Genomic DNA, 21,987 nt, shown 5'->3' with positions numbered 1-21,987 from the left:
AATTTGACAACTTAGGCTCCATTAGTTTAAGACTGAGACCCCCTCATGGGCCAGAACACTTGGAGTGGCATGTTCTTTTCCTCATGATGCAAAGTTTCCAACAACATGCCCATCATCCCCTCTCAAAGTTTAATAAGGTTAAAACAAAGGAGAATATCTGTGCACAAACACAGACAAGCGAATTTCCATAATATTGTTGAGACTATTTAAATAGTCTCTATTTAAGGCTATGATATCCTATAGTTGCAAATACTATTAAATACTAATTGCAAATTAGGTTTATAAGTAAAATATGCAAACTTTTTCATGACTACTGCAGAATTATTCAAGCCCTTCATTACAAGCTTAGTAGAGCACCCTTTTGCTCTTATGACCTGCTAGGCTGTTTGCACACACAGAGTAAGTTTGGTCCACCACATTGGAAAAAGTCTAGATGCTTGTCTTCCATACATCTTGAAGGGATTTTGGTAGGAACAGGGTTTTGACCATCAGCTAGGGAGGGCATGGTTCATTTTTGGCTTTGTAGACCAGCTACAAGAAGCCAGTAAATAAAACGCAGATCACCATGACTATGAATAGCTTTCACAAATGGTGCAGCTGGCATTTTTACATATATACGATATTTTTCACAATATTTCGTCCCGTAGACAAAATGCACCAACAGCATTACAAGCTGCTATCCAAATACTCTCCCATACTGAGTACTGTGATTTGTACTCAAAACATGCTGAACTCCATTTAATTAAATAAGACTGATTACACTCTTTGCAATGAAACGTGCAGATAATCAATGCTCTTTAAGCACTGATGATATCCATGATACACTCATAAAAGCATATTGTGTACCACGATAACTAAATTTATCACGATCAATACTCTGGACCACTTCTGCTCAAACATACTAAACTCCAGGGACAAAGAAAGCTCACTATACTGTTTCTACATTAGGATACACATTCCATTACTGCCAGTACTGAGCACTGCATTCCAGTGTTGAAGCAGACTGGCCATTAATGTAACAATTACGGCTAAACGCTCCAATAACTGCACAGACCAGCTGAGGCGGGCGTACCTGATGTTTGATTTGTGATGGGGAGGAGGTGTCAGTCACCGCCGGGTTGCAGCTCCTCTGGCATTTAATTAAAAGCAAACATAAAGGAATGTGCACCATGCTGACAGTTGGACACAGGGAGGACACGACCAGCCCCCCACCAATTACCCAGCAAAGAAAACAAAGAGTCCTCCATGGAAGTGGCTGGCCGCCCACTGCCCAACTAAATGGAAGGCCACTACAATGGCTCTTTTTTGCACACTCATCGCTACAAGTTTCAAGCAGCCTCTTAGCAGGGCTGGAGAAGCAAGACAAGAAATTGCTCTGCTTTATGCTCCAGCAGTTCTTTCTCCTCCACCTATGACCAGTCCAGTCATATTATCTCATTGCCATCAGCCTGATTCAGCACTGTCCATTAGGTACTGTATGTATGCTAGTTCCACCAAAAGTGGAGATGTAGTACTAATATGGAACTACAATGTTTTTTATAGACTTTGTACATATTTTTATTTAACTTCCGTTTAAATGTCAATGCTGATGCATAAACATCTGTAAAATGTAGAAGGCTTAAAGGTTAATAGATGTATGCATTTTGTATTTACGTTAAAATATAAGCATGTACATACACTGGTCAATAACATACTTCCAAACCTACATAGACAGGTTTAAAATATATAAATGGCATGGATATAACTGGAATTAGGATTTAAAACGTCCACCCCACCTTTCAGCTATGCACAGATGTTTCTTTATTGTTTTATTGTCATACCGTGTTCTAAACCACACTGACTTGTCTTTGTGAAACAAATGAAGATGTGGGTGCTTTTTAAGTGGGTTGAGAGACGTTTCTGGGCATGTATTTGCAGAGATTGGGTAAGTCCAGTGTCCAGTCTAGCATCTTCTGTTTTAAACTAAAGAAGAAAAAGCAAACATTTCAAGCCTTGACAGTTCGACTGCATCTAGGGTACAAGATAAATCATGTTCATTTGACAGTTTGTCAAACTATTCCTCTAACTGGCTGTTAATAGTTTTGGGGTTTGGGGTATACAGCATCTTGATCTAAGTTTCTTAAAAGCATCTCCCAGCGCTCAGGTACATAAAAAGAAGCTGCCAGCAGAGTTTTTCTGAAGGATGATAGAAACATTGCAAGCTGTTTGACTTCTCCATATGCGTGTGCTGAGTCTCAAGGGAACTTACATTTAGGGCTGCGTGGTAGCTGCCAGCATGGGGGCTACAAGCATGGGGCTCCCAGCAAGGGGGCTTCCAGCGATCAATTCAAAGGTGCCCCAGCTGTGACTCAGACTGTTAGCCTCAGGATCAGAAATCACCAAGAAACACCGGAAATAGTTCTTCAGTATGTCTTCAGAATTCTTTGTACTGCTTTAACCTTTTTTGCATGAAGAATTTCAGTCAGGCGCTCTAACTTAGCTACTTAGCTACAAGAACTCTACAATAAGCATGGCAGATGCCTGTCTATATCGTACATGAGCTATGAGCTATGAGCTCTATGTTGGCCCATTTAACACCCCTCATTTTTGGCGCCACCAATGGAGGCCAGAGAGGCATGTGGACACAAAAAAACGTAAATCTTTGGCAACCTCCCGATGCTTTTCTTTAGGTGCTCTGTGCTCAAACGTGGGCCTCATGTGCCAGCTCCCATCATGCCACAGAAGGCATAATGTCCCCAGACACCCCAGAAAGACTCAATGAGCATTCTGTGCACTCGGGAGGACGAGGAGAGAAAGACGAGGCCGCCACCCAAATTTTACTTGCAGAGTCTTTGAAAGGCAGCTTGGGAACAGTGCTGCATAACTGATTACAGAATGTTTTGCAAACATTTGTAATTGCAGTTATTTGTGCAAGGACGCAAAAAATGCATTCCAGACGTGTTCTTGCTGAATGACAACTATGCTTCTAATACCATTTTATTTCTACACTGATCTCACATATTCTGCACGCATCGTAACAGATCACAGATTTGTCTGTGTGCAAACCGACAACCACAGTGTTAAAACATCCAAAGCAATGCTAATCACAGTTACTAAACACAATAAGGGCTGCAATGGCCACAACAACACTGTGATTGGGGTATTTTAGTCACTTTTGGAACTACAAATAATTAAATTCTATTTAATTCTTATTTTTAAACTTGTAACAATTTTCTTCACTCTGTCTGGTGTTCTCTCATCTGAACGCTAGCTGTTATACTTATTCCTTATTCCTGCACTGTACAATTGTTTACATATGTGATGCTGATTACAATTATTATTATTTTTTTACTATTTGTATAGTAACATAATTTGGATCTTAAACACCCAGCCTTCATGCACACAATTGCATATTTACATGCACATATTTGTACTTTTTTTATATTTATTGCATTTATTGTCTTTTTATTGACAGTAATGTTCAATTAAATTAAATTTACTAATAGGTAAAAACACAATCAGAGATGCAAGGTTTTGTTCTAATGATAAATTTAATTGTATTGTGCTTTTCACAACGGGTGTAGTCACAAACTATCTTTACAGAAATTATTTACAGCAACTGTTACATTTACTGATTGACATGTAGTACATACATTTATTTGTTCTTCTGGGACTGGGTAGTCTATCTTTGATGAATTTTTATATGTATGTACGTCTTAATACAGACAGATGCTTCTATCACACTCTGAAAGGATAAGCCGATGTGCTGAGTGCAAAGATAGATTTATTCTCTCTGATGTACCATCATTAAATGAAGAGAAGGATGTGCTGTGCAAAAATGAATGCCAACCAAAGACTCTGAGACCATGCTTTGATTGGTTATTCATGACATTTGCCTTTGTAGCCCACATTTATAATGCATTTTATTAAACATCTTATTTTCCATGACCTGACATCAGATTCCATCTGATTAAAATGAACTTGGAGCAGGGGGAGATAACACAACAGTTCAAAGTGATGGGAAAACAGCAGTGTCCTCATGAGACAGTTCTTTGATGAACTTTTCATGTGCTAAGCAAACATACGTCTGTCTGGCACACCCAGGCTGAACAAATCTATATACCTTTAAATTCAGGGCAAAATGCTTTCAGAGTTCCACATTTACTTCTCGAGATCATTTATTTGAGGCTAATTGATGTGTTACGAGGTCTAGCTGGGTCTAGCGAGTTGTTTACATGCTTCAAAATTGTGCTGTTACAGCCAATCAAAACAGAGATAATATGGGAATGAATTGTGTTACTTACACATACTTAGTAACCAAAATACCTGATAATAAGTAAAAGTTTTAAAGTAAAAAAACCCTAATCAAAACTGGTGAAACCTGGGAAATTCAGATACAAAAAGTTCAAAGATGTTCTGTGTGAATGAGAAGATATGAGATGACCAAAAGCATGTTTAACTTTAACTACATAAGAAAATGTGATACATTTCACCCTGCATTACTTTGTGCCCACTCTCCCCTACTAAGGATGTTTTGCCTTTTTAAGCTTTAAACCTACTAGTCATTCTCCATTCTACTGACAACTGTTTCAAACAATCATAAAGTTACATTTATTGTGTTGTTTGTTTATTAATTCTATGTAAAGTGCTTTCAGATGCATTATAGGCATGAAAAGTGTTTTACTTATTTTAAAAAATCATCATTATTAGAGCAGATTTGTTGTTTTAGCCTAAGGGGCTGAGGCTTAACAGAAAAAGATAAAGAGGTGATGTGTTATGGTCTAATGGGGGCTTAGGAGGTGCTAATCAGATTGTTATTGTGCTAATCTTTCTGACTTGTCTTCTCTTAATGGATGAAGGAGCAGACTGGGCTCATCAGGGACATCTCTGAAACAAACCATTCTGTGCAAAACAGCATTATTGTAAAAGATGCAAACAGATATCATACACTGTAAAATTCTGTAAAAAGTCCTTAAAAAATCAATTCATGATGTGTTTTTAATCCACAGAATTATTCGCAGCTCAGCTCCGATAATGATGGGTCCCTTCCTAAATAAACAAACCCTAAATAAGAACCATGCTAGAAACTGTGTATGTGTTTAGAAGAAAGTTCTTCTTAAGAATGGTTGGGGAATAAGCCCCAATAATTTTGGCCCAAAATAGGACCAATTATTATATGTACCTTATTACAAAGCAGCTATCAGATGAATAGAGAAGGGAGATCAAATGAGACCTCTCCTGTCTGCAACAACACATGCAGAGCCGCGCTTGTCCCCTTTGCTTTCCTCTCCAAAGAATTAATCAGAGAGACAGTCTGTGGGCCCAGCAGAGTAATATTTTAAGCCCTATAAAACCCACTTCCTCTTTTTTCTCTCTTTAGCCAGCAATCATAGCAGAACATAACAAGGTTTACTTTCCCAAATGCAACCTCCATCAACAGTCAAAAGTGACCATGAAACCAAAGTGAAAATACAAACATAGATAGATGATACAGACAGTGACAATCATGACATCTGTTTGTGTTTTGACTGGCTGAGCCTCGTTCAAAGTCATTTTGTCTTACTACCCTTTGTCTTTTTTCAGCTGGGAGTGTGTAGGAGCATCAGGAATGACCTGTGACACCAAACGTTTCTAAACTTCAGAGCAGCCAAAAACAGCTGTGAACCATCGAGGTCTTGAACATCCATGACTCTGACCCAGCTTGTCTGACCCAGCTGTCTTGCCATCGCAATTTGGCCCTTGTCAAAGTCGCTCAGATTCTTACCCATTTTTTCTGCTTCCAATATGTATTGGAATATATCTCACTCTATCACTCATATTAAAACAGAAAATGAGTTTGACATGTACATTTTCTCTGTCATCACTGCAAGGGAACATCAGTGCAGAAATGCGCAGTAACACAACTGATTGGATGTCTGCTTTCTCCTCCATTATCTTCTTTAATCATTAATTTGCTTCTTACATAGTTTATTTTTGCCTGAACTGGACTAAGACCAACATAAGGCATATCATGAAAATGTCTTCATGTGATGTCCCCCCCCCTTAACCCTCAAAAGGCTAGTGGAGTTGTTTTCATAGTCTAATACTGACAGTTTTATTACTACTACGAGCCCAACTTATTGACAGCAAACCTCTAGAAATGTCTAGAAAGTCTGGTCCACCAAATCATCAAGGTATATGAGAAATAAAACTTTATGTATTGTCCTAATTGTAATGTGCTGCATACTCAAGCGCTGTTCTTTCTCAAATGTGAGCAACACATGAAAATAAGTTCTGTATGTTTTTAGAATTCCATTAGTATAAAGCAGGCATATTCACAGCACTTCTACAATCTGTCCACCAGTGCATTAGTGGTCTCTGACATGCATTATAGCTTTTAAACACATCGTAAAATGATAAATCTCTGGAACAAGCCCACCTACATTTACAGCATTCCCTCCAGGGACCAACAAACCCAGCGAAAATGGACACCATAAAAATGTGTTTAGGCTGCCGGTCAGAACATGCATGTAAACCAAACCATGACTCTTTGTCAAATAAACGCTGGAACTGATGAGATGAATAAATGCAGAAAAAATAAGTGTTCTGTCCTGATGTGCAGATGACCTAAATGCAGAGGATCATACTGTCAGCAGACCACAACTAAATACGCCTCTTCTTCAGCAATGACTGGCACTGACGGCCCAGTCTCTTTATTACACAACACAAAGCAATTAATCCACAAGCAGCCCCTGTACAAAGGAGGTAGTGTCCACAAGGACAGTGTGTAGCGTTCAATCTCTTTTCATGAAAGTCAAAAATAAATAAATAAATCACTGTCACTAATTCACAAATCACTGATGGCAGATTCCAAATAAATCATTAGAGAGTAAATATGTAAGATGATTTGCTTGTTGAATTGATGCACTGGTGTGAATTATTGCCAATTACACAAGATAAAGCCTCTAAATGTAACAGTACTTGTACTTGGCAGTAGGGAAGCCTGAAATGCTCTAATCAATGGAACTGAATCAAACATTTTGCAGCGCAAAATCAGCATTGTGAAATTACCACATACACTGGCACAACCTAACTAACTACTTCAGCTTTAAATGCACTCTGTAAGGGTTCACATAAGACTAGAGAAGTTACTGTGTTAAGAAATAGGTTATGGAGTGAATGAATCAGCTTGGAAACACACATATACATTTGCATTGTTATAACACCAAGAAACGGACCAGAAGAATCTGGCTGTTATTTTAAGAATAATTCAAATAAACACTTATTATCAAGTTATGAACTAGTGTAAGGGTTTAACATTAAAACGTTAAAAATTGTATCTATTCGATACAGTGATGTCTCTATAGGATTTTCACAATTCTAGTGTTTATTCTAGTGCCTTAGCTGATTGACTGCATCTGGGATAAGTAATAAATCATGTTCATTTGATTTTCAGAGTTCACTGAACTCTGACTGCACTAATTTACTGTATACACAAACACAGCAACCGATACACAGTGTGTATTTTGTGCTTGATTGCTTTCTGACTAATTTTGATATTCAAGTATCCACAAGAGATAATGAATAGATATCCAGTTAACCACTGGGAAAATAAAAACAAGCACAAAGCAAGCAGATAAAAAAATAAATAAAACCCTAGACAAACAGATACATAATACACACAGATAAAAGTAGCTGCCTCTTAAGGTGTGAGTTAAAACTACGGATAACCGGTAAACTAGAGGCTAATGAGGACTTCTTTTTTTCTTCACAAGGTCATGTCTTCTTAGTGTATGATGTGCAAACATATTGGTTTGGAAGAGAAATATATTCACTGTCACTGTTTCTGGACGTAGCAAACGTCAGCCGCAGCAGTTGACATCTCACTAATATCAGCTGCAGTAGTAACAGCTGCACCATCTTTGCCTTCTTAGACACATCCTTAACAGCATTTGTCATGTCAATCTTTTAACTTTCTTATTTTGAAATACCACAGTTTACAGAGTAGTCAAGTACCCATGCTCACTCCAAGACTATGACAGAGAGTTCTTCTCCTGATGTTTGTTTTCCTGCCGTCTTGCTCTACAGCCACTGATAACTAGTATAATACTAGCTAACAACTATGTAAGACGTGGCAGTTTGATGCACAAGTATGGCAATGGCAATGGCTCCCAACTGTACCCAAGACGAGTGCAAGATTAAAATTCCTTCATCCAGTTCTGGATCTGTCTCTGGGTCTCCATCCAGCAGGGTGTGCCTGGAACAGCTCCAGTGGCAGATCTTTTTACCTTATCATACCTGCTGTATTTATGACTTTACTCTTTTGCTTACTTCCCATATCTCGTGACCTTAGGTGAGAAAAGGGATGTAGATCAACCAGCAGACAAAGAGCTTCACTTGTAGGATAAGCTCCTGTTTCCTCACTATGGAGCAGTACAGCAATTCCCTGTTCTATTTTTCCATTATTTGTGAATTTTCTCCACTCACCCAGAGGGAGCGTCCAGATTTTTTCTAGAATAGCCATGGCCTCAGATTTGAAGGTGCTGACTTTCGTGGTGTTTCACACTACAAAATGTTCAAGAACATCAGTAGAGTTTGACTGACATATTTTACTTAAGGCCTTTAGGCCAGTTTTAGGTTATTCAGTTACAGAGTGAATGGTCAAATGGTGTGTTTACAGTTGGTGGACATAAGCACAGATGTTGGTATAATGGTCTCTAAAAGGCACAGTTTGCTCACCTATCCAGACCACACTACACCACTAGCTCACCTATTATAGATAATGTATCATGTCACACAGTACCCCCTGCTATTGCCATTCCAAAATGTTCACAGAAAAAACAAGCCCAACTCAAACTCATACATGATCATGATCAGTAAACACCTTTTTAGCCAGTACCCCTGATGGCGAACTATGCCATGACTTTTGGAATGATCAGATGAGTGCAAGACATATGTCAAGTGTCTTATGCAGGCAAATTAAGGCAGACTATTTTGCTATGAAAGCAACAAGATCTTATCTGCTCTAATGGCCAGCTATTGGGTAGCTACGATAACATTCCACATGGCTGCACATGCAGCAACTCTGACTCTGGTACATAATTCACAGTAAATGTTTTGGGGAAAATCTATAAGAAATATCTGTAATATGACACACAGGAATTAGAAACACAATAATGAATCAAGCAGAATCAACATTTTAACGGTTCTCTTCTAAACCAGTTAGAACATAAAACATGAAAAAGTGGTTACTTCTGTTTTTCTTTAAAGAGGCTCATCATAGGCCTAATGTACTATTAGATTCTGCAGTTTTTACTTGGACCAATCCAGGCATTTTTATTGGATTGAGTATCGGCCTTTAAAGTTCTGATCCTGTTTGTTAATATGTCAGAACAGGACGATCTAAACCACTCTTCGATACAATGTTTGTTTATTTTTTTGCCATTTTTGTTCACGCTGCCAAAACCACAAAGTTTGCTTGCAGTTGTGCAACAACAAAGATATTTAATTTTATTGTATTCATTTGGGAGATTCAACATTACTTCCATCCCATCTTTATTCTTGAATTACGAATCCTTCACGGAAACGCTTTGTTCTACTAGCAAGAGAACCACATTATTTCTTTGATTCTAAACCAGCTCCGAACAACTTGTTTAGAACTGAGAAGAAGATTAATGTACACTATAAAAGCAAATCATAGCTCATTCAGTCTTGGCCAGGGTTCACTTCTAAAAGAGTTTTAATCTCAATGTGACCCTGCTTAAATGAGCTTTAAAAAAACAAACAAACCATAAATTAGTTACACATCAGTAGTCGACAAACCGCAACTGCTATCAGTTCAGAGTGTGTACCTATACGCACACAAAGTGACTTTACTGCAGAGTTGTAAAGGACATGGGAGATGAATGGTCAGATAGGTTAGTCATTCCTGATTATAAGATATTAAATACACTAGAACATTAAAATACAGCTCTTTAAAAAGTTGCAACCAAACATCAATTTAAAATTGATGTTTATAGAAACTTTTCACTAAAAACACAGTGATTTTACTTGTGTTTATTACTATTTAATTGTTATAGTAGTTTATTATATTGGTATATTATTATACTTTATTATTATAGTGGTTGTTATTATATTATTACACTAATATATTATTTACAGAAACACAAAGACCAGAGGTGTGTATATGACTGTAGAGATTTACAATAATGGTTGCTATGAAATATCAAAATAAGCTCAATAGCAATGTTTGCAAAATTCCTGCTTAAAAGGCCTCTGCTGCAAAGAACCATAGAACTATAAACTGAATGAAGTCATGAGAGATGCCTGGATGTTTGAGCTAAGACATAAAAAAATAAGCTAGTGGGTTACACAAAACACAAAAGTTTTCAATTTAATATTTCAGTAGAATATTGCAGTGGAATGTAGCAAAATGCAGCTCATTTACGGTTGTCGTTCCTCAAAATGATTCTGAGAGAAAATGACACTTTTCATGTGCTGCACTTTTCTTGGTCACTGCTGAAAAGTGCTCATGCATTTTCAGTGCTAACTGCTTCATCATGCAGGCCTAAACATACCACAACTTTGCACGTTAGAAATAAGGAGAGACGCGAATGTGAGAAGAAGCCAGCCTGAATGTCATTTATTACGCAAATTTTTACACAGAACCATAGCTTCACTTTTTTGTCACTTAAACAATTCAAATTTAACAATTGACAGTCAATCCTTAAGTCTGTATCTGGCTACTGTCGTGTTTACAGTTGCAATTTAAATTATTGAAACCCCCCTTGCAAATTAGGTTTAGCAAAAGGTTTAGATGAATAGCCTGACACTAGCTCCTGTTCCAGTTCCTGAGGCAACTTAGCCCATTCCTTATGGGCAATAGCCTCCAGTTCACTAATATTATTGCCTTTGCATGCTACCACCACTTTCTTCAAATCCCACGAAAATTTTTCTATAGGTTTTAAGTCAGGCAACGGATACTCCAGAATCTTCTAGGACTTCTAAAAACCAAGCCTTGGTGGACTCTGAGGTATGTTTGGAATTATTGTACTGACTGAAGGTACAATGACACCCAAGCTTCATCACTGCCATGACTATATTAAGTTATACTACACCTTAATTATTATATTGTCATTATGAATATGTTGCACACCTGAGCAGTTATTATTATTATGAGCAGCGTAATTTATTATGAGGGGTTGAATCATTTTGACTGCAACTGCATGGTGCTTTACGCTTTCATACTTTACATTATAGTGTGCCAAAAGTAGATCTATCTGTACTTGAGGCTACTCTTTACAGAGCTGGTTCAAAGCCCAGTTTTTGTGTTTAGCGTGGTCCTTGTCCAAACATTTAAATATCATCTTTGTGTTAAATGCTTTCACAAAACCCAGGCCTGAGCCAGCATTTTGATGCCAGTACTGACTTGACACAGATAGACCAGCTCGACACGTTGCCCTCTCTAATGCTTTAAATTTATGAACTGCCAACCCAGTTAAAAGATAGCACATTTTAACTTTCATAACTTATCACTATGTCGGCATTAAAATGGCTTTGTAACAGGCACTGATTTGACATCTATGTTGGTATGTTCTTATGCTCGACTTTAAGCTCTCAGACACTCGCTCTTTACAGGGTGCTGGAAACTGATATTGCACATCTTTTTCACGTTATCAAAAGGTGCAGCTGATATGACCCACAAAGTAGTAACAAACAATAATCTTTAATCTGACGACCCCAAAATGGCCCCAGCCCTGGCCCGTGCTCTATTATTAATGCCTGACTTATGTGCAGAGCCCTGTTACCATGGTTACCAGGCTCAGGTGCGATTGTGAACAATGATGTCACCACCAGGGAAACAGCCTTAACCACGGTTTTAACACCTAAAAATAGTGACAGACGTCAGGACGCATCAGCAAAAATAACAAATTACTAAATGTAGCCAAGCACCTATAAGCAAGATCATTAGTAACTAGATGCAGCACTAATCCTTAGAACTTAGTTGTGTTGAAACAGCTTTCCAATGTGACATCTCTGTTGAAATGCAGGATATCTGTTTATGAAGGAGCAAAGTGTGCCATATGGTTCAAGATCAGCTGCAGGCCCTCAACATCTTTGACACATGCTGATGCAATCAAAGCAAATCAGGGAGAAATTCCAAAACCAAGGGCTTTAGAAAAAACAGCAGAGAGTGAATTCAGAGCTGCACACATTCAGCATATTTTCAAACACTAATGGGTATTGAGGCCTGCATATTGAAAAATGTACTCTGTTCAAATGTTTATATTGCAGAGATGCACCCAAAATGGGAATTCTGGGTCGTTGCAAATGTCTAATATTTTTTACATACATAAAGTGGCACCCAAAGGTTTGGGCACTCCTAATTGAAAGATCTGATTTCCAAAAGGCAGGTTAAAGATGCCACATTTCTTTAATATTTTAAGATGTAGTTTTCTTTACATCATTTACAGTTTTGACATAACAAAAAAAAGATGCTTGCTGCATTGTTCGGTACTTAATAACCTCACCTTTGTTAAGTATCAGTGTTTGTAAACACTGTTAGTATCAAGACATCAACATTTCAACTTTTCATTCTTGTTTGAGGGATTTTTGTCCATTCTTCCTTGCAAAAAGCTTCTTGTTCTGTGAGATTCCAAGGCTGCCTTGCATGCACTGCTTATTTGAGGTCTATCCACATTTTTTTGATGATGTTTAAGATAAGAGAGACTGTGAGGGCCATGGCAAACTCTGCAGATTCACCTCTTGAAGTAGTCCATTGTGGATTTTGAGGTGTGTATAGTAGCATTGCCCTGCTGTAGAAGCCATCCTCTTTTCATCTTCTTGTTACAGAGAGTGTGATGTTTGCTTCCAGACTTTGCTGATATTTTATTGAATCCATTTTTCTACCAGGGAGATGTTCCCTGTGCCACTAGCTGCAATGAAATTCTGTATCCTTTTTTCTACACATATCACATCTCATTGCAGTCATACTTGTGCAGTTGTTGCTGCACAGCAGACAAAGTCTAGCAAATCCTCCTAAAAAAACGGTTAAGAAACAGTCCTATTCACTGCTGTTTCTTAATTCCATTATGAACTGAGGAAACGGCTACCTGAAAACACACTGCTATCTTCTGAGAGTCTCCTCCTGCTTTGTTGGCATCAGTTACTATAGTTTTCAGTTTTAGACAGCTTCTTACACAAAAACACTAAATCTGCAATTTTCTGGGCAGATAACACAATAAATATGCAAGCAAAAATTTCAAGGCTAATTTAAAATAAGTCTCAGTGTTCTTTGAAATTCATGCAATAGCCAAGCATTAGAAATTGGCAATTTAAATAAACCACCATTCAAATTAATGCCAGATATATAAAAAAAATTTTAAAGAAACAAATAGTCAAATAATCATATTTAACAAACAAATCTGATTCGACTGTTAAAACTCCGAGTAAGGTACAGCTCTAGAAATGTAACTATTTATTGCAGGGATGCACTGGTACTGGAATTGTGGGCCACTGCCGATAACTGACCAAAAATACAGAAACAGGAATTAAGTCCTAGATCAGCATCACAGAGAAATACCACATTTATTTCTTTAGGCTTACAAATATATTAGCCTGAATGAAACGTTTATCATGAAAGGTTCAGCATAATTAGTAGTTTGGTTCCATAAGAATTAAATGTAGCACTTTAAAAAAAAGTTAGTGGCTTTTGACTTGCTTTTGGTATATTTTAGTATACAATAGTCAAGTGAAATCAATGTACATATTAGAATACACAACCCCACATTTGTTTTTTAAATCAATGCTGAAATTATGCGTATGTATATGATTTCAACATCAACTATTTTCATTTGTTCACTGGTCGGTCAATTCAACTAAATTCAAATAAGTACAGTAAATCACTGAAACGATTTGTGAAGTGAGTCTTTTTCCTTATTACAGAAGGATAAACTGTGCTTGATGTGAGTTATCAATATGATTATTGTTGTTATTATTATTATTAAGATAACATGAGAGATTACAGATAATAAACTATTTGTAGCAGGAAAAATAAATGAATTTGGACCACAATTTGATTTTCATGTTATTAAAAGAGTTCAAACCTGTTCTTTCATTCCAACAGAAACTCATGTTGAGCACTGGCTCTAACTTTGTAGTGAATTGTGAACTGGGCCTTTTGAACCTCTGCAGCCAAAGCAGTTCTGTCCACAGTCAGGTGGACCTCTTTAACAGGTTTCAAAGCTGAGATTAAGGGGCAAGTGATGAAAAAATTCTCTCAAAAGCATCATTTATAGCCTGCTCTGCTTCCAGACTGCTCAGAACTACTCCTGTCCAGTGTTAGACTTTGCAGTGGCAGGAGCAGATCCTCAGGCAGAGAGCTTCAGCTGGAATGACCCAATTTTGCCTCAAGAAACATCAGCCTATGGGGAACCGCATGGCAAAAGGCAAATACGATCAGCTCGAGCGCACCATAAAAGCGGCTGGAGATGGAGAAGTGGTCGATTTAGCTTCTGGAGGAATTATCAAGCAGATAAAACCGAGGCAAACGGATATCGAGCAGGCAGTTTTCCTCAGAAACGCCTGTTCGGTAATGGTAAAGTAGACAGACAGGGCATATGGCTCCCCCTCCTCCTCCACTTCATCTGAGGGGAGGAGGGAAACAACGCTGCGAAGAAAAAGACTGTAATCTACCTGGATGCTGAGGAGGAGGGAAAAGACATAAGGCAGTGTTGCAGTCATCCTAGCTTCGCTCTGCGTCGAAAGGGTGTTCTTGTGCTACTTTTGCTCGATTCCCAACGCTGCTCGGCGCCTCGCACATCCGAACAATGGCGAATTTTCTGCAGCATCAGACCGCTCGGTCCCCCAGCCCCGGTGGACCACCAGTGTTAACCAACCCCCACCACCTCAGCGCGGTTAGCTCGACGCGCTACGACTCCTCCTGGCTGTGTGCCAGCGCAGAAGAAGTCCTAATTCCGTCCATGTGCTTCTTTTGGGTCCGACGGAGGCTGTTCGAAGCGCTGACCATCGGTTTTAGGAAACAGCGGAGAACACACGGGTTGAATGGCTTTTTCTGTCTGCCTCTCTCTCACTCACTCTCTCGCTCTCTCTGTCTCGCTCTCTCCCCTCGAGGCCCCGCCCTTCTCGCTGATTGGCAGGAAGGCGGCAGCGCCAGGCAGAGCGGCTAGAGACGGGAAAGTCGATTCAGTTTAGCCGAACCGATTCTTTAGAACTGCTCGTTAAAAATGGATAGAAACTGTTCAACGAATCGTTTTGCTTCTACGATCTTCTTAGACCTATAACATGAAAAGGACACTCATGACTAGATTAAAGTAGGGCTAAACATTCCTTAAAACTACACCGTGAATGGGTGGAGATCAACACTGCTGTTACGGCGTGAATCAGAGGGTCTAATAGTTTTTTTTTAATTGAGTGCAAATTGACTTTGGTAAACATTCTATATTATTAGAAAATCAAAGCAAAGAATATAAGATGGTATGACTGCAGCCGGGGGAAGAGCGAGAAAAATAAATTCATAATAAACAAAAACAAAAAATGATTTAAACAAAAATTCAGAGCACAGGTTCCAGGTTTTAACAGTTTGTCGGATGTAGGCTTATTACATGCTTATATGCACATTATCAATTAGCTCAAATATTTAACCTAAATGGACAGAAAACTGAAGAGTGCTACATCAAAATACTCCTTCGTTTAGATGAGGGCTCTCATTTTTAAAGAAACCTAAAGAAGCAGAAGACATAATATTGTAGAGAAACACTATCCATGCATTCGCATAGTATTATTATTCATTCTCATACCATATACAGTGCTTAGTCAAGTTTATTTATGAAATGGTATAAACAAACAGAAAAAGAAAAAGAGCTACACACTGCAAACGGATAGATTTTATGTGCAAACTAAAATAACTTATTTTTAGCATGGTATTGTGTTATGCTGTGAAATAGTGTAGTGAAATAAGACAGAGACAGAGGAATTCGGTTGGACTTGTGAGTCGGTTCCTCCGATTTATCGTGAAGAATCGGTTCGAAAGAAGGAGCCGGACATCGAGAGTGAGGGGAGGAGAAATGGCGGGGGTGTAGCGGGGGAGAGGCTCGGCCACATGCTTTTCTTCTAGTGGCTAAGGCTAACCCAGGCTGTTGGTTTTTAATCAGTTGTCCTTATTTTTACTACCCTACAACGGCGAAAACAGTGAAGCAAAACGCGAAACCTAAAGAGCAGAAGTCGTTTTTCACTCACAACTCAAACGAACGAGTGAAGCCTGACCGGTCAGTTCTGATTTTAATGGTTGAGGATACTTAGAGCACATCTATGAAGCGCTGTGATCAAGCCACAAAAATACGAATACAATAAAAAAAACACTGTTTTAAAAAAGTTAACATTCAGCTTAAATTGAGACTGAGCACAGTGCTGATAATTAGCTAATGTTTGGACTTTATAGCAGAATACCCTATTCCTACTCATTCCCATGATAGTTTAGGACAAAAAACACCATTGTGGTCTCTCTTTCCCAGAATGTTGACAAGTATCCAAGAGGATAAGATAAAACTAAGGGAAGATAAATATAGGAAATGCAATACCATTAACAGACAAAAGGGTACATCAAAAACCACTGTGGAATGAGTTCAAATGGAATACCTGAATATGTACATATGTAAATCTGAGGAAACATAAAATCTGACTATGTACAGTATGTTACATAATTATAGGAACATTTGTACAGCTATGCAAAGGTGACTTGGAGTCGCATTAAGGATGGTGTAAAGGTCTGTAAAGATTTATGGTGTGAGGTGTCCACTGCGGATATGCCCTGAAATGTTGGCAAAGCAAATAATCCTCTCTGCTCTCTGTTTTATTTTTTTTTATTTTTTACATTCAGCAAATAAATAGTAAATGTGTTAAATGTGCAGAGAATAAATATTTAAGTCCAGTACAGGAAACGTTATTTTCAGGCTTTTGAATATGACCCATTTTAGACAGGTGTTGCAGTTGGTTTATAATGATTGGGTTCTGAGTAGTGAGACTTTGTGCCCTGTTAGAATACAAGAAAATGTTGTCATTGTATACCAAACACTACTAATCAGAATCACATTCGCTCTCTTTAGCATTTAATAGCATTTAGCATTTACGCCTTACCCACATACCCACGGCTTGTTAGCAAAAGTCAAACATTGTTTAACTATAAAAATTTTGGGAGACTTTAAATTCAACAGGCAGGTAGAAGAGTGACAGCCAAGAGGTGACCATACCTCCATATTGTAGAAAGAGGCAATTTTAAATGTCCACAATTTATCATAAGTCCAGTGATTCTACACTTGAGTCCCTCATTCTCATAACTCGTTTTATGGTATTTACTGAATAATTGATAATGATTACTAAATTATAAGCCCTAAAGTGAATAATTGAATGATAATCCTGCAGTGTAGAGCTCACTTAAATATCTTCACTTTTGATTGAAATTATTTGAATTGATGTTTTAAAATCAAAAATTTTCTCAGTTCAGGGCCATATTTAGGTTGATTTGTAATGTACCCTGGACTGAAGTGCACAAGCCCATGAGACCACATGACCTCTTCTTTAGACCGCTAATGGACGCAATATTTCAATTTGCATTAAAAGTGTGGGATTTAAATTTATGGGAAATCAAAAATAGCCTCTGGTTGACTTTTGGTGACTTTTTGTAAAATCCAGTCCAAATAATAATTAGAATTAGGTCATAGTGTATGACACATGGGGTTGGGTTTACAGCATGCATTTACAGATTTGTAAGGTACTTGCTCCACCCTTCTTTCAAGGTCTCACAAGGAGTGCAGTGCAAAATTATCTTTCAAAACATATATAATAAAGAGCATGACTGAGATTAGGAGAATCATCACTTAGAATCAGAGCTAGTTAATTGGTGTAATGTTTCAAAATGATTGAATATACATGGTAATAAAATTGTAATAGTAGTAATAGCTTCAAGATCATCAGTTGAGTTGTCCATTGTGTTGGCCCTTTAACACATCGCACCCTGTGTAAAAGGCCCAACAGTGCCTCCACTTCCTCTGAGGATCGAGAAGAGCCAATCAGCCACAAGTTAGTACCTCTGCATCTTTTACAGGTTCATGGTGGAGTGTATTCTAACTGGCTGCATGACTGTATGGTATGAAAGCACCACTGCTGCTGAAAGCAAGGCCCTACAGAGGGTGCAACATTAATGATTCAGAATTGTCAGAAGACAATTATATATTGCTTAATATGGTTTGCAAGTGTTCTTGTAAAATATATTTGCTATATTCTACAATCTACCATCTAACCTGCAGTACTGTTTCGCACATTTTGTACTCACTGTCTACGCACATATTGTCCTTGTCTTGTGTATTGTCTTTGCACTAGCGTTCTTGTTTATAGCCGAATAGTGTTTTGTTATGCTGCACAACCCTGTATTTATACAATGACATTGAAGTAAAATTGAATTGAATTAAAAGAAAGTAATGCCTGCATAAAATGTAATCTGTACATTAACATCTGGGCCCTTTTATGGCACCAAATCAACTGTATATGTGGTACTGTAATGATGACAGCATGTATAAGACATTAGGTTCAAGTTAACTTAGTCAGTTGAATAATTTATATTAGTCACTGTAGTTGGTAAAGTAAAAAACTTTGTTTCATGATTACTTGTAAATCTCTGTAACAGACATGATTATTAATAAAGGTTCCTTTTATTATTCTAAGCTGGAACTCTGGACTGGTCCAGTCAACAAAGAAACTAGTTCCACTGTTCTAATCCATAATTCTGCATAGGTCAGTCGTTGAGATGTAAGCAAAATCTTTCCGATTGATATGGTACGAAATTTCTGTGATCTCGAAATATTTACTGACAGGGATTTCTTTACAGTGGGGTTTACAGAAACATGGAGTCACCGTTATTACAATACCAATACTAATTGTAATATCCAAAATGCCCAGTGAATCTGCATGAATGGTAAAACAGTGGTAAATATACTGTTATTCCTTATACAGTTAGTTCCGACCTCACAATCTGATATCCAGTCACACAAGACCAGGCTCCCATCTTTTTAAAAGGGAGAGACCAAAATACTGGAAACTGAAGGTCAAATTATAATTAAAAAATAAAATATTTGAAATCATTAATAAAATATAGTAGGGGGCTTTTCACACTAGTACTTTGACCTTTCTTCTGCTGGCAGCGGAACCAGCAAGCTGATTTGGCTCTTTTTCCTGAAAGGCAGGACTCAGACGCCACACTGAGCGTTACGAAAACTCCCATTCATATGTCAACCAGTGTCTTCTTGTTGTTCTTGTTCTCGTCTTTTGCTTAACTTTGACAGTTGTTCTATGGTTCTATTTACAAAAAGTGAGCCTAAAAGTATCAGCATTTTTCTTGGCATGCATAAAGAGCTCAAAGAAAAAGAAAGAAAAATTCCACTTAGATGGTCCTTGTGTTTTGAAATTGAAGTGTGAAATCCACAGGTTCCTCGGTTTACTTTGTGTATTTGAAAAAAAAAACTTAAAAAGAACACTTAAGGTCACGTGTTATTCGCAATTACACACCCTCTTGTGTTCTATAACTTAACTATACCACCTGGTATGTACGTCTCATTAGGTGTATTTTCACAGATGTATGTTCTGTAAGGCATTTAACTCTTCAGATAAGAACAATTCTCCCGAAATTCTAATAGAATTAAACTAAAATTTCTATAGAATTGATAATTTTACACCAAACCTTTCTGAATAACCCTGTTTTTTTGTGTACGCCACTGCACAAATTAAGCATGCTTGATCATATCATATAATTTAATAATTTGAAATGAATCATTCTTGTTTCCCTGCCATCCACCCAACCCTCATCTAACAAAAACACTCAGTTCACTCAGAAACTTTGATGCATGACTGAATATGCGAACCCTTACACTTAACACCATAAATATTTGGGGGACAGACTAAAGAACCATAAATGAATGTAAATACATGTAATAATCCAACCCCTGTGACCTGACTTTTCATATCCACAGTAATTATTTGCAACATGACAGAGAGGCAACAATAGATGGATGGGGATGATATTGTGATGACGATGACGATGATGGCCTGCTTAAGAAATCCCAATGTGACAGAAGCCAACTGCTGCCCCTTGCCAGCAACAAGGATTAAGAGTGCTGGCCAATCACATCCGAGTTGTTTAATTAGACAAATGCTTAGCAGCCATTGGCTGGTGAACGGGTCTTCCTCTGAAAGAGTGTTGGCATGTGAAGAAAGAGCACGTGAATGCGAGATCACCCCCTATCGCTTCTACCATAATATTTGGGGAAGAATTGTGAAATCAGTTATATTGCAGTTGGAAGTGCAATACTCTTGTTTGTCGTAATTAGATTTTTTAAGGCTCATTTGTTGAAGTAACGCACTTTCTCGGCAGGTGTTGCAGAATATCGACAGAAAGTCAGTTCTGCTATTAGTCATTTTGTAGCGCGATTCCTTTTGTGTATTGCAATAGATAAGGCTGGGATCGCCTCCTAGTGGTGCTCTACAGAAACCTACAGAACCCCGCTGAATGCCAAAACAAATATCTACAATCTTAGGGGAATTTTTAAAACTGCATAAAAAAACAGCCATCAACTCTTGCCCTCTTTTAGACAGTTATAGGGGTTGGATAGTTGGGAGTTCGCCACTGCGGGAATGTGGTGTGGCAGGGCTTCTGATGCGAGCCATGCGGTTCTTGTACTCTCGGTGTGAGAGCTGTGTCAGTATTCCCAGCACTACGTCAAACTTGTTCAGTGTTGGTGTTGGGCTGCGCCAGGACCGTGCCTTGACTCCGCTCCTGCTAGAGATATTAATGGACAGGGTAGCAAGCAGGAGGGGGTCGCGTCTCTTCTGTTTGCAGACTGCGCTGCCCTGCTGGCTTCTATCTATGTGGGAAGCAGTCAGTATGAGAATCAGCACCTCCAAGTCTAAGGCCATGGTGGTGTCCCAGTAAAGGATGGCATGCTCCCTCCTGGTAGTGGGAGTGTGAACCTATCCCAAGTGGAGGTCTAAGTATCTCATTTTTCGGTGCAAAGCGGAAGTGACCGAAAGAACGGAATCGCAGATACAAGCGATCAAAATCAAAAATCTCTTTAGGATAGCTGGGCTCACTCTTCGTGACAGAACGAGAAACTCTGTTATCCAGGAGAGGCTCGAAGTAAAGCCACTGCTTATTCGCGTTGTGTGCCAGCTGATGTGGTTCCTGCATCTGACAATGACGACCAACCGGTAGGAGACCCCGAGGAAGACGCACGACCACTGCAGGTATTATATTTTCCGGTTGGCCTGGGAGCGCCTCGGGATCCCCCAGCAGGAGCTGAGGCCTGGGATGTCTGGGCACCGCGACCCGGAACTGAATTAAGGAAAAGTTGATGACGATAATCTCTAGCAGTGAGCTGTGGACACAGTGACAACGTCAAGACGTATTGTCGTGATCCGGTTACATAGACCTTCATCACTGCGCTGCCTTCTACAGCACTGACATGTGAGACAGCGTGGGCAGCAAGGCGTCAGTCAGCTCCCTCTAGTTTCAGACACAGCTATATATCCTCGCTGTCACGTAAAACTCGTGTATCATTTTTACCGTTTTTCACCTTTGTGACAGTTTGAATCTGGCAAGTTGTTCTTTACATTGTGCCCAATATTTCTGGAGACTGCACCAATAGAAATACTTAAAATGACGTGAAAGTTTTTTTTCTTTAAAGTTGCCATAATATTATATATATGACGTTTTTGACAGTGACAATATTTAACGGAAATACAGGTACATTTTTAAAAATACGTTTTCTCTGGGGATTTTACATCCCGCACCGTGAATGACTTTTGGTCAAAATCGTCTATAAGAATTATTGTAAAACAAGGTCTCAGGCTTCAGACAACTCTTAGAGACAGGTAAATTAGGTAATTACCCTGATTACAATATCCAGGGTGTGTAGCTTAAACCCTCCACTTATCTAACCTCCACTTATCACCATCTAAAAACAA

General features: G+C 38.5%; 1 protein-coding gene across 2 annotated transcripts in view; it reads right to left on the bottom strand.

Annotated features, from left to right (window-relative positions):
* The window catches only part of ptpro (protein tyrosine phosphatase receptor type O), a 68,760-nt gene extending 53,687 nt beyond the window's left edge, over positions 1-15,073 (bottom strand). For both annotated transcript variants that reach the window (XM_072672662.1, XM_072672663.1), the window contains exon 1: positions 14,653-15,073. In XM_072672662.1, coding sequence (XP_072528763.1) covers positions 14,653-14,700 — 48 coding nt within the window. In that variant the 5' untranslated portion in view covers positions 14,701-15,073. The remainder of the gene's footprint in view (positions 1-14,652) is intronic.
* Between the last annotated feature and the right edge of the window lie 6,914 nt (positions 15,074-21,987).

Source organism: Salminus brasiliensis, chromosome 2, assembly GCF_030463535.1.
Source record: "Salminus brasiliensis chromosome 2, fSalBra1.hap2, whole genome shotgun sequence".
Lineage (NCBI taxonomy): Eukaryota > Metazoa > Chordata > Actinopteri > Characiformes > Bryconidae > Salminus > Salminus brasiliensis.
The sequence above is the reverse complement of the archived record's forward strand: the minus strand, read 5'-3'. Positions and strand labels throughout refer to the sequence as shown.